Genomic DNA, 14,636 nt, shown 5'->3' with positions numbered 1-14,636 from the left:
TTCATATTTTAATTAACGATTTGAATATGAAATAATTTGTCTTGAAAATGTTAAACAGACGCTTAATTTGAAATGTCGTATATTATATAAAACAATATTATCATAAGATAATTTAAGCTGATAATCGGATTAATTAATCTGAAGCCTGCTAATGTTCAAAGTCAACAAGTATAAATGGGTTGAATATTCCACTGAAACGCCAGCACAGAATACAACTAGCAATATTTGTAACTGGCATAAGACAAATATAGTCAACCTGCATTTGTTTCCAGTTATTTCGAATTCTTCACAATTTTATACAACTAATCGTCCTTATACCCATGCAGGAACTACTTAATTATGTTATTTAAATTTTTAAGGGAAGCGGTTATCGAACTTCCACGAAAATTTTTGGATATTTGTATAGGTATATACTATGCCTATGGTATGATAAAACATATATGGAGTATGACAAAGCAGCATTTCCGTAAGTCCGTATCTTATTTAAAGAAAATGAGTGCTTACGTCAAAATTCTTCACTTTGAATCATCAATTGAAAACGCTCCAACAATGCAGGTTCTCTTGTATTGAATCAGTGTTAACACCGCACGCCCCCTGAGATAATCATATTTCATTGTACAGGTTGTCTCAAACGAAAACTATTGAAGTCATGCACTCATTGTGAAAATTTGAATGCCGTGTTCACGAATTTCATGAGCCCGTGGAGATTTAATGCAACTTATAAAATGCGAATACGAAAAAGTTGAAGTTGTGAAAATGATTAAATTTAAATTATAGCCTTGTTGTTGCTTCGAAAGAAAATGGTACAGCTGACCGCGGAACAACGAGTGCTTATCTTGTGATATCATATCAACAGAGTGCTTAGGCATTCAAACTCTAACAATTACATTGTTATGGGTGATTTCAATATTTTTCATTTTTTTGAGACACCCTGTAGCCTATATTAATCACGTTAAAATCCCTACGAAATTATAATCCGTGAATGTTCACAATGCGAATATATTTCTTCACGGCGGAATATTATTTAACTTCCATGTTTATACTTACTTTGTACAAATACTTTTGTAGAATGGATAAATAATCTGTTGTTGATAATGAACTTCGTACTCTCTGTTGTTCAAAACCAGTCAGAATAAGAGAGGTTTTTGTCTTCCGCTTTACTTCAACTTTTACACCGGATGTTGTAAAATAATATTGTCATAACAAGCACCCACGCAGCATACTGATATAAGCAGCATTCTCTCATCTAACGAAATTTCTTTAGAAAAGTTTGACTCTATCGAGGGAAGGTTGGAATAGTTAATATATTCTTTTCAAAAGTTCTTTGTCTCAGGTTATTGAAAACAAACTCCCTAACAGCTGAAGGTATGCATATTTAAATTGTGACAGCACAGGATGTAAGTGTATATTAAGTGCTATTCAGTAAAAAAAATTTACTTGTCAAGATCATCTGCAAGGTAGAACTTCCTGCCTGGCAAATATCAAAAACAGCAGGTAGTGCGAGGCAGCTGGTGTGCGTTTGGCTTTAATACAACCGTCCTCGTGCGACAATAAATTCAGTCAGAGTCTTCAAACAGGGGCGTTGGAAGCTTTCAAAGATTGGGGGGACACCAGCTTCCTGGGGCACTTTTGGTAAATAAAAGTGCGGCTAAAAACATACATATATAAATATATATATGACAAAGCTGCAAGGACACCACTATAGTGTAGTTTACATTTATGCTCTATCAAAATGATTTGGGCACGTGTAAGTATGCTAACGTAGGAAACAAAAAAGGCACCTTCGATTTTAAAATAGTATTTACAGCTACATAGCTTCTCCAAAAAGGCATATTTTGTCTACACTCATACAACAAGAAACATAAATCAGGAGAGTTTATTTGAGATTCTGCCAGTTGCTTGCGGTAAAATAATGTAGTGTCACGTTGAGAATGCAATATTTGTGATGATTTCTGCCAATATCTATATATTCCAATGGATATAGTTCAGGTATTGGATTTAGTTGTAATTCATGTTCTCATGTTTTTCCACTATGGCGCTATTTTTATATTATATCGATTTACAACAAATGCTTGTTTTGGCACAACTATATATATTTCGGTAAATTAAAAAACCACTGACAACATTTTTGGTGGCGAAGCTGATTTCTTTTTGTGAAATTTAGGCTTTTTTGGAGCATGGGAAAACAATGAGATATAACGACTTGTAAAATTATTTTACCATAAATTTTATTAGTGACGTAAAAATTGACTATTCGTAAAACATCCGACACAGTGGCTACTCAAAAGTTGTCGCCTAAAACAAAACTCCGACAATCAAAACAACGATGATTGTTAAAGTAAAGTTCCTTCCGTCTGTGTTAGTTCCTCCTTTATTACTAACTCCAGATGGCCCCTCACGATCTAAGAAAAGAAATTGTTATCAGTAATATTACGTTAAATAATATACCACAAACACATGCCACGACGATGAATATGGCCAGATTTATTGAGACTTTATTCTTCAAAGGGTCTGTTGATTAAAAAAAATGCTTTTCATGTTGTTATAATTTTTTATACCGAGTTGAAGAAAATGTCGTCGTGCGAAAGGCTAATTGTACGTTGTTGAGATGTTAAGCAACGTGATATAGCAGCAGCGGTGTCTCCGCAACAAATAACCTGATTCGATTCTAAAGGCTCGTTTGCGCTTGCAATTTTTGCAGCGATTTTATGTGCGAATTTCTTCTTTTAATATATGAGAACGAGTGAATTAGTTACTGATGTTGAAATAAGAGCTCTTATACATTACTACTCATTTACATCTATCAAAAGAGGTCGCCCGTTTACACTTGCGAATTTTGCTGCTATTTTACGTGCGATTTTCTTCTTTCAATAGATGTGAACGAGTTATACGTTGCGAATGCTCTGATGTAGTTTTAAGAGCTCTTATTTGAACATTAGTAACTAATTCACTCGTTCACCTCTGCATGAAACGTCAGTGAAAAAAAATGATGTAAAATCTTAACGAGACTTATGGGATAAGTGTAATTTGCAGTACATATATTCATGCAAATATACCGTAGGAACAACAGCGTACAAAAAAAAGAAATCGGTCAGGTATAAGACGAATATATGAATTCCAACAATTCGCCAACCGTCCGCGATGTATTGTGGCCGATGACGAAGAAAATTAATTGGAAAGAACAAAACACTTCATTCATCAGTGATCACCGACAATAGCCATCGCCGACCGTCGGTGACAAACGAGAACCAGGCCTTACAAAAGTGTTATGATCACAACTCACCATTTATTTTAAAATGTATCCATTTGCTTGAAATTCCTTTTGTTCCATTACCAAAGCCGAAAACTGATACACTGTAATTTGCTTCGGGTAAAAGATGATTGAGAGCAACCGAATACGTGACACTTAAAGTGTCAACCTTGAAAGAATGTATTGCATTTCTCACAATAACTCTATAGCCAATAATTTCATCGTGTTTTTCTTTGTGTTGCTGAATGAGAGTCCATTGAACCCCAGCTGAATTTTTGGACAAGATAACAATCTGCACGTTCTTCGGTGCAGGAATTACATCTAAAACAATTCAAGCAATATTGTATAAAATCTTCGTGCATTGGGCTAAATCTACTCACGCGATTAGTCAAAATCAATCACGTGGTTTCTTGTTGCCTGGCGACAGATCATGGGAATAATCATTTATTCGCAATAACCCATGAAAATCATGGTTTATTAAAAAATGACAGACTGCAACGAAGCTTGGATCTTCAATGCAGCAATCAATAAACCCAGATTGTACCGTATATTAAAAGTGTTAGAGACTTTATGTTCGTATTTTGTTTACAGATAAACGCACTTTCTGAACATACATCTCGTGAATTCACTCGTTAGCGGAACCATACACCTCGTGCAATATTGAAATTTCTCGTTTATTGTATGGTCAGCGCGTGCGTTTATTTGTGAACAAACCACTCACAATAGTCTGTAACCCTTAATTGCACAAATATAGCATGATTCGGGGGTGTCAATCTATGCCAAAAATTGGTAGGTCCGAATTGAGGGCAAAACCTGAATTCCTTGCAGGTGTAAGCTATCAGAATGATTTAAAAAAAAAACGATCTCTTGTTATTAAGACACTCAGGGGTGAAGAACCCGCCGGTAGCGAGCGAATGAAGCTACTTTAACAGTATTTGGAGGGAAAAGAAATATCATTTGTATTCAATTAAGTTCATCTAAAGTGCCTATATCACTTGTGGGATCTTTACGGATTTGAGTAGAGCTTGAAAAATTAGTTTATAAGTTTTACAACCGTTTTTGACAGAATTAAATAGTTTCGGAAATACTTACATCTAAACATGACGATTTGCCTAAATTTCCGTCGTGCTCGGGCGCCTGGGACTCAGGAACCGAGTTCTTGTCAAACATAATATAATCAATTGTAATTTTACTTTGATCTTCCAATAACATAAAATATTTTAAGAAAAACTCGCCCAGTTGCTACAGCCATACACAACGCAGCGTTCCCGCATTTTTTTTTGAAAAGCGCAAACTATATCGCCAGTGAAACTCTTCATGTTTACATTATAAAAGACGGCGTGTTTGCAAATCATTCCTGAGTCCCAGTCCCCCCAACCGACGTATTTTCGAAACTATTTAATTATATCAAAACGGGTTGTAGAACTTATAAACTATTTTTTCAAGCTCTATTCAAATCCGTAAAGATCCCACAAGTGATATAGGCACTTTAACAGAAAATATTTTAAATTTCTACAGTTATGTAACGACTTGGTGTAGCTATGTTACTACACACAACATACCTAATGATGAAAAGTTGAAAAGCTCAATATATCCATCATCATACTGTGTGAATCCTCGTACTGAGAGGGTATAATTAGATCTCGGGGTTAGGTCATGTAACACTACGTGATTAGTGTGGTTTGCCAGAGTGAAATCTATTTCCCTTGTCTTGCCAATAAGCGTCAATTTATACCCCAGCAAAACGCCATGAATTTTTTGGTTTGCTGAAATCTTTTCCCATTTAACCACTGCTCTTTTGGAAGTAATCTTTGCAAGGTAGACATGACTTGGCCTGGGAAGTTTATCTAAGAAGGAAAATAATGTATCGCGGCTCCTTCAAAAGGGCTCTCTCAATGTATTGGTGTCGAAATGATGTTAATTCACCCCACCAAAAAAACATTAAGATGCGATTAGATCAACATTGAGTGCGATTACACGTTATACGCATTTTATGATACTATTTATGCAAATGAAAACAGCTAGGAATATTATTATACCAAAAAATACTTATCCAATCACAAAATTTGTTTCATATACCACATGACCACCGTGTCCTGAATAGCTCGCACCCGGGGTATTTTCCCTGAGGCATGGTATTCACTCAATAGAGCGGGGTTCTTATAAGGTCGGTATATTATTCTAGTTATAGATCTTGAACTCCGGGTATCCGCCCATGCAATGAAACGTCTCTCAAGTTAATTTCGTGGGCGGATACCCCCTCTTTTAAGGTCTTAAAACTAATAATAGATTGCTTCAATTCGATCATCCCGACTGAATCAGAATTAAGAAAGGGCCGACTTCATTTCAACACTGTTTACATGAGTAAGGTTGGTGTGGTGATGCAAAACAGGGAAGCTTTGTTAAAATTATCTTGGAAAGCAGCCCTCTGCATGCAACGCACGCATATTGTTAACAGAACGAATTTTACCCAAATGGCCACTTATACATAACTTACAGGAGTTATTGAAAATCCCGCACACGAAATAAAATACTCGGGGTAAATTCACATGCCCTTCCAAAATAAAGAATGAAATAATTTCCGAGTTTTCTATCGTTCAGGTGATGGAACATATTATATTTAATATTATAAAAAAGATCACCCCCAAAACTAAGGAAATCATACTTGCTCTGCTTTAAATTTTCTTGCGACAGTATGCCGATGTTTTATTCCAAAACTTCTTTTATTCGATTTTTATTCCAAAACGTCTTAGAAGCATGCACTATTGAATCACAGTGGTGGCAAATTGTGCGAACTAACTAGTAACTATGCTACTATCGTGATATTTGGTGATATTTGATCCATGAGGTATTGGGCTTTACTTGCATAGATATGTAGGGGAGTTAGTTCATAGTACCTGGTAGAAAAAGCTTTGCAGCTCCTAGGATTACATCATTTCTCTTCGTAAATGCTTCAACCTCTATGACATATTCTCTACCTCTCGTGAGATCTGTGAATATAACGCTTGACTTGTTGTATATTGTGATGGTTTTATTAAATTCCTTGCCACACTTCAAGGTAACGGTAAAAACAGAAACATTCATGAGACGTGTACCCAAAGCTGAAAGACCGAACCAGCGAACCATTGCGTTTGTCTGTTCCACGCCAACAACTTGAAAACATACATTTTTTAAAACATGTTAAATGTTGACATAAAAAATTCCTCAGAAATACGCCACTCTCTATAGATTTCTAAAGAATCTTCAAATCTATAAATCTACCAATCAGATTACAAATTGCAACTGTGGTAATTTTATTCTGCCTTTTCCTGGATCCACCACTTTCCTGTGTGGTACACGATACTCACCTTCAACGTGTAATACATACACAGTTCTCGAGTGAACTTTATATTTTCCATTTTGCACTACACAACGTATGCTCATCGGGAATTTTCTTCCACTAATGATGATTGTTGAATTCACGCGATACGCATTTTGGCCAATTTCACGTTTTCGTTTCGTATCATATTGAGTACTTGTGTGATTGATCATAGAGCCGTTTAATAACCATACCACATCAGGTTCAGGTATTCCAGTACCGATACAAGATACTTCAATTTTTCTTAAGTCGTTTCTGATTGTGGCATACGTAAGTGAAGCATTCAGAGAAGATAGTCCTAAAAAAAGGTGGATGCATGCATCTGTATTAGTTGAAGTAAAATCGATATATTGAATTTATTGTTTTATTATTAATCCTATGCGGTATATAGGTATATAAAAGAGCAGTTATTCAGCTTCCCAAAGATACCACCAATGAATAAGTGATCGAAATCAAACTTGCCCGATTGAAGGCAAGATGAAGTTGCTTGTTATTTATTATTAGCTTTGAGAAAAGAAATAAAATAGCTCTATTACTCTTTATTGCATTATATTACGGAAACTTACCTTCAACTTGAAAACTCAGGCGAGCGGCGTTGCATGGTGCCATTCCGCTTTTAATAATGCATGTAAATGTGTCGTTGCTGGTGAGTCCAGTGACGCTAATACTGCAGGATATTCTTGAAATACGCACCCCTTCTTTTCTACATTGGTGAAACATCTTATTATTCTTTTGGAACATAACCCTTATGTACCTAGCTGTGTCCTGTATCTGAACCTTGGCCTGCCCAGCACATGTCAGTGTTACATTCGTTTCGTTTGTTACAAACGGAAATGGCACCGCAACGTAGGATATATTCGGTTGAAGAGACTCTTTAAAAGAAACAAAGTTTAATCTTCGTTCACTAATAGTATACAAATTTAACGACGAGGCTTCAGGAAAAAAACTCCAAGCATATATTAATATAGGCTATTGACACGCGCATATATTAATTCTTGCATATTTAAGTGGTTGCGTTTTTTTTTGAGACACCGTGTACACACAGGCTAAACTAGAAACCAGATTTTAAAAAAACGAACGTATCATTACAGGGCAGGCGGGAAATAATCTCTCTGCTGGAGAAAATAAGTAAGAGACTTAACTAACATTTCCCTCATGTTCCACCCAGATTTTAACGTTTCTCAAGTTATTGGAGGTTGATTGCAACCACCACCTCCTTGTCCCTCTTTCTCCCTTGTTTCGCCCGCGCGTTTCCACATATATATACTTATTCAAATACTTATTAAAATATACATACTTATACTTATTGATATAAAAACAAAACTATACTTATTTTATACATATTCGCCTTATACTATACTTATTAATATAAAAACAAAATATACTTATTCAAATAATCGATTATTGTACTCACTATAATATTGTGTATATCTTTCTCCTAAACAAATCTCACTAAGGTCTTCATACAGTGCAATGACATGTGGCAATAAAATAATAAAAATAACAGTTCCTAAAATAAATAAAAAGTAATATTGCTAGCAATTCGAGACCGGGGACTTGGTGACAGATTTGTGAAATGGCGATTTGAATGCATCTGACTTCGCCATGTTACTAAGCAGCATGCAGTTAGAAGTTAGAACGAAAAATCCTTTTTACTATGACGACAAAGTTAGCTTTCTTAGCTTATCGTGATATTGTTCTAAAAGCGGCCTTTTTATAGTGTTATCAATAGTCCAGGTATCAGTATCCATAGTTGATCTTTAATCTAGGGTTGATCTTTTATCAAACCGAAATCCCAACACCTGTGGGGCTTCTGCAACAAAGGTTTGTTTTCCACTGTGACGTTTTTTGTACGTACGTACGTGCTAATAAGTTTAAAATCATTACTACGGTATATAGATGCATAGGGTGGATTCTGTTGATGATTTAGTGTGTTTTTTCTGGCATTAATCAGTATACAACAACTTAGAAGATTTTAAGATTTTACGTGCGAGTACGTAAGTGCAAAAAACGCGACAGTGGAAAGCAGCAGCCTAAAGGAATCGTGCATTCGAGATCGAAAATCAATAGAGCTAGGCGGTACTGAATAGATCACCATGTATAGCGACATGCATGCATCAGAATATTTGCAACGCTCCTCTGGAAATCCCAAGACTTTTAAGAGACTGATATTATATTGGGAGATAATTTTAAATATACCGTTAATTTAGACTTACTGATATTCCAAAGGGAGTGTTTCATTTCGAGGTTATCGTGAACTTGTATCTTGCGACCAACCTCTACACACTACAATCATAAACATGACCATAATTTTACTCGGCACGTTTACGCCATATTTATGTGCTTATATACTGGGGGATAAAAGAAAGGCAATCATCTAATATTAGAAAATACTCACTTTAATTTGTGAGCTACATTATTAGAAGTACTATTGTATGACTATAATTATTGTACCTTATAATTAATAATATTCATATTGTTCTTAAGGTGGTCCACTACAGAAAATTTTTTTCTTTAATGATAAAAAATATATAAATCTCTTCATGCCAAGTTGCTCTGAGTGAAAAAATACTTGTAGGAGTCCTCATGCAATCACTATAGTTACAGGGACCGCCGAGCCTGTTTAAAAGCGGGTGGGGGAGGGGGTCTCGGAATAGCCCGAGAACATACCCTATGTGGGATGAAGCTAGCTATTAGTGGGACTTTTTCTATTGGGTTTTTTCTATCAGAAAAGTGGGGGTCCTTGGCCTCGCGGCTGGCCCCTGCTCAGGGGTCTGTGAGTTACCATGACCAGACATAGCTACCAAATAGTGGTAAATGATTTTTGTAAACACGATAACAAACTAGGTTATAACTCTAGAATGACGGAATTGGTTTTATTTAGTTTTAAATATCTTTGCCTCAGAGCTGAACTAGAATAAAAAAAACTTGTCCAGTATTAAACGTTTTACATGCATGCTATACTAATATAAAACGTCCATGATATATCTGAAAAACCAGTCGCTATTTTACTTAGACTGAATGGAATACAAAACTTTTAATTCACCTCCGAGCCAATTGGCTTTAAAGTCAACCACGAGAATTTTATCAAGTTAGCTTTATTACTTTTCGAGTTATCGTGCACGAAAGTAAGGGGATTGAGAATTTTAGTTTGCTAAGAAAAGCGGTCTTTGTATATTTTTTGGAAAAACATTATTCAGGATCGCTTAGGGATACATTTAAGTCTGCATCCCTTGAAATTTTTAAAACAGGATAAATCATGATTTTTTGTAGTGGACCACCTTAAGTGATTGCCTTTTTTATACATCCTGTGCGTATCACATTAAATTTTAGCCTTATGACATAATATCTCATTACATTTCAACTGATACGGCTGAGACATAATATATATATAGTTATTAGCATTGTATGCATGTAGTTACATTACTACGTGCCGGTTATCATATGACCAGCGGCCGATTGTTCAAAAGCCGGTTAGCTTAGCCCTGGGTTAAAGGAAATCTTTACGTTAATATTTTTAATCGCTTGTTTACAAAGTTGAATATCTTTTTTCGTAAATATTTTCTGGACCGATAGAAGTCATATTTTCTAAAGTTTTAAAACAAACAGTGGTTCAAAAGCACATAAAATAAAACGCTTGTTAAAATTTAACCCAGGGTTAACGATAACCTAGCTTTGAACAACGGGCCCAAGACTAACTTCATATTCTTATAGAACTTTTGACATTATAGTGTATTTTGAAACAAACTACACACGTCAGTTCTGATTTTGGGCCTGTAATGGTGGTATATAGATCTTACAGAAAAATATTCTGACAGGCAACGTTTAGATTTCATATCTTTCGTTTTTCCGACCGGATGCTTTAGGAAACAGCCCACGCAATCCGCTTTAATTCTTACCACACATGCATGAACAATATACATACGAGGAAATCTTATTCTAAACCGTTTAAACCTACGCACTTTCTGATTTCTTTACAGCTGGGACACAGCGGGTATCGATTAATTAAGAGCCAGACAGAAACGTTGCATGTGAAACTTTATTTGTATAATAGAAATGAACGGGTGACCTTATTTGAAATCATTCATTACTGTGACAGGCATGTCCCGGCTATCTGCACATATATCGGTTAAATCAAGAGTGAATTGTTGGAGTAACAAAGATAGTTGAGCAATGTGGTGGAGCTGTATATTGCCTAGATCAGAATAGTCAGACAGTATCATAAACATTTCCTAAATCCCGGAAAATACTGCACTAAACATTGTAAATCTCGCGGATTTCCGCTGATAAACCAATCTCATAATAATCTCATAACACGTCCAGCTAACAATGTCACCTGATGCTTCTGAAAAGAATCTGGCTTAAGAATAGTATGATGAAGAATTGAAACGCATGCATTTCGTATGTTCTTGTAAAGATAAAATACTGTTATTATACATATACAATAATGTTTAGACAACAAAGCAAATCGTTACAGAGTAAATCGTTAATTAATTATTGTTCAAATTTACCTACCATAATTATTCCTAATTATCTGATATCTTTCTTTTATGTAGCCCAGGCATAAAAACTCTGACTGAAAAAGTATAGCTTATGTTGCAGCCAATAGCGATGCAACATTTCTGCGTGAAAATTGAAACATTTTGGTCTAAATATGACAGAATACTTACTTTATGTGTTTATGGATCTTTTCACATACTCTGAAATAAACGAAGGTCCAGACCGTTATTTCTGATTTGCAATAGTGTTAGGAATCAAATTGAAAACCGCACTGTATTATACTAAATGGCACTTCTTCGCCATGTAGCTATATAAGATTTCATGTCTCGTGTTTATAATCATATACCGGATGCTTTACTGAAGCAGCCCACGCCGCATTATATAAATGTCATTAACATATTGATATTAATGATATTAGCTTGAACAGCAGGGGCAAGTTGTTCAAAAGCCGGTTAACGCTAACCCAGGGTTAAAAATGCCTAAACCAGGTTTAAATTTTAAACCTTAGTTGATTTGCGTTGCACAAAGCTCGGTTAGCGTTAACCCTGGGTTAAAATTGATAAAAAAATTAACCCTGCTAGCTAGGTGGGTTAACTTTTTAATCCTGGGTCAACTTCGATTCAAAATGGATGAATAAGGAGCTGAAACACGTAAACACGTATAATTCGTCATGAATTTGTCACTTTTGAAAAGTTTTACGAATAATTTCGACAGCAAAGAATTATTTAAGTTTGACTTCGTTCGGTTTCAGCTGATGTATTGATTTATTTATCTTCGCTTCAATGCAATACACGATAAATGAATACAACCGTACAAATTGAAACATCGTAATCGAAATATTTGTTTCGGATGCCAAAATTCGATTCTTTTGATTGGCAGCAAGTGGTAAGGCTACGTTTGTTCCTGAATTTTGAATCATCAAAGAATGCCTGAAATTTTAAAATAGATTGTTTATAATTTGCTTGATTTTATTTCACGTCGACATTGTTTATCATACAAAATGGCCTTTCATTTCGAATCTTTCCAAAATTCCATGCACGGAAATTGATGTTCAAAACAACGTCCCTTCGACCCTGCCCTCACGGCATATAATCTTTCGACTGACAATATATCCTCGACGGGTAAAGTTTTGACGCTCGTTTATTGACCAATCGAAAACGTTCTCATATCCAATTTAGTCCTTAAAATACATTTAATCTTAGGTTAAATATTTTAACCCTGGGTTAACTAACCCTACTGCTAACCCTGCTTTGAACAACACAGTTTTAACCCAGGTTTAGCTAACCTAGGGTTAAGGATCTTAACCCAGGTTTAGCACTAACCCAGGGTTAAATTTAACCTGCTTTTGAACAACCGGCCCCTGATAAACAGGAATTCTAAGTCTTATTTTTCATGAATACTTTGAGTTTTCATCCTCGAAAGACTGACCGTATACATTTTTTCATAATCATTGTCCGTGAAAGATGGATTGTTTCAAATCACTCTTTCGGGTAGACCATGACTGCACATTTATACCACGAGCTCGAGTTCGAGTGGTATAATTCTTTAATAATATAGCCATTTACATTAATAATAATTAATTAATTCGGTCATGCAGCCATTTTGCTTTTTCTTTGGTTTTGCTACCACCATATACGAGCTGATATTCGGTGGGTAGCTCGACCAATCAGATAGGGGAATAGCTCATATCAAGCGAAAAAAGAACGAGACCAGTATCCTCCTGTACGGACCGAACAAGCTCAGTCAATAAACTATTTATTATATGACTAAAAACGATTAAGAGAAACCTGGCCGATCCGTACTGTTGGTTACCGACCCCTCAGGAACCAATCAGAATGCTTGATTTTAGTTGATGGACCGATGAACTATTCTAGTCATATAATAATGTATAATATATTTTTGCCTTAATTGAGAGCAGCTAAAAGTTTGAATGAAGCTAAAAAAATTGCAACACAATGGTAAACTATAAATATTATCCTTCGATTCATAATAATAACATATTTTAAATAATATATATATATAATATTAGATTCAAGATTTTAGATAAATGTGATACATAAAAATCATCCAGTGAACTGTTTGAGGTCCGATAAGTTTCTAAAAAACAATTTATTGAAACACAGAGGAGATATGGACAGAGGCTCGACTTGCGGCTCCACGCGTCCCCACTTTTTGGACCAGGACCTGGTCCCCACACGCGGCTAATCTTGTTGTAGTTGTTGTTGTTGTTGTTGTTGTTGTTGTTGTTGTTGTTGTTGTTGTTGTTGTTGTTGTTGTTGTTAGGGGGTGACGCTCTTTAAAAAAGCCTAAGGCTCCGTCAATTCGCATCAGATCGCAATTAAACTTCGCACAACTATCCTTAGCGATATTCCCCATCGATTGACGGAGTTATAATTTTGATTTTTATATTTTAAAGAAATTTAGAAGCAACTCAAAATTGTAACGTAATCCGTATAGATTATATTCAATATTAGTATGCATAACTGAAGCAATTTCAAATGGCTAAGGGCCTGTTTACATGGAGCCGAGTTACCCGGCTAACCGAGTTACTCGGCAGCACCGAGTTCTCGCCTGTTCTATATATTGTATGGATATCTCGGTTCACTGTTTATATGGCGCATCCGAGTAACTCGGCGTGCCGAGTTCTCGGCAAACTGTGCCGGGTTCTCGGCAAGGCGAGTTACTCGGTTATACCATGTAAACACTTTTCAACGGGAAACTCGGCTAGGCGAGTAGAATATTCGCTAAACACGCATGCGCGTTTACGTTTCATTTACCACCATTGAAAAAACTTTTTGAAATTTTGAGTCCTACATAATAAGTACGTCATGTAATTACAATGTACCGTAACAAATACCGAGTTACTCGGTTGCATATAAACACTGTACCGTTTTGTCCCGGCAAGGCGAGTAACTCGGTTACCCGGGTAACTTGGCTCCATGTAAACAGGCCCTAAGGCTCCGTCATTTCGCACCAGATCGTGATAAAACTTCACACAACTATCTTAAACGTTATTCTCTATCGACTTACGGAGTTAAATTGTTTGTGCTTATATTCTTGAGAAGATTTGCAAGCCATGTCAGATTGTGGCGGGAGGCAAATTTTAATATTATCAATATTCACATACTATGAGTTCAAGCCAGAAAGTCGTGCATTTTCTTTGTTTTGTACACAATATATATTCATGACTATAGGACCATTGCGTTAAATGCGTTTCTCTCTAGGGCATTACTTATCTTTTATTTATTAGTTTAGGCTTTGTCCAGCATACATAAAAAAGGACTCTAATGACAGTGGCACGGTGCACGCAACGCTAGCTTCTCGCCAGCTACAGCGGCATAGATTAGGACATAGATGTGCAACTCGGCACATTTTAAGTGTCTTTGCAGACGAGAAAATGTAGAAAAACGACAATTTTAACATAACCGTTCGAAAGATTGCCTAGGTTCATAGATATTTGAAATTTCATCCTGGAGAGAAAGATTGAATCTATACTTCACCAGTTCCTGGTCCAATAGTACGATCGTA

General features: G+C 35.9%; 1 protein-coding gene across 2 annotated transcripts; it reads right to left on the bottom strand.

The window, feature by feature from the left end:
* Positions 1–1,807: 1,807 nt before the first annotated feature.
* LOC114540670 lies at positions 1,808–11,441 on the bottom strand. 2 transcript variants are annotated; one of them, XM_028560798.1, is made up of 10 exons: positions 11,279–11,441; positions 8,825–8,894; positions 8,023–8,118; positions 7,175–7,480; positions 6,598–6,906; positions 6,346–6,402; positions 6,148–6,240; positions 4,813–5,097; positions 3,284–3,571; positions 1,808–2,402 (listed from the first exon to the last, which is right to left on the bottom strand). In XM_028560798.1, exons 2-10 carry the CDS (start codon positions 8,847–8,849, stop codon positions 2,296–2,298), a joined length of 1,566 nt encoding a protein of 521 aa, XP_028416599.1. In that variant the 5' UTR covers positions 8,850–8,894; positions 11,279–11,441; the 3' UTR covers positions 1,808–2,295. The 2 variants fall into 2 exon arrangements, with proteins under 2 accessions (XP_028416599.1, XP_028416598.1); XM_028560797.1 differs by having other exon boundaries at positions 1,809–2,402; positions 6,148–6,402.
* Positions 11,442–14,636: the final 3,195 nt, after the last annotated feature.

This window comes from Dendronephthya gigantea, unplaced genomic scaffold, assembly GCF_004324835.1.
Source record: "Dendronephthya gigantea isolate DGI-Jeju-01 unplaced genomic scaffold, DenGig_1.0 000246F, whole genome shotgun sequence".
In the NCBI taxonomy this organism is placed as follows: domain Eukaryota; kingdom Metazoa; phylum Cnidaria; class Anthozoa; order Malacalcyonacea; family Nephtheidae; genus Dendronephthya; species Dendronephthya gigantea.
This window is presented reverse-complemented; position numbering and strand designations above follow the sequence as displayed.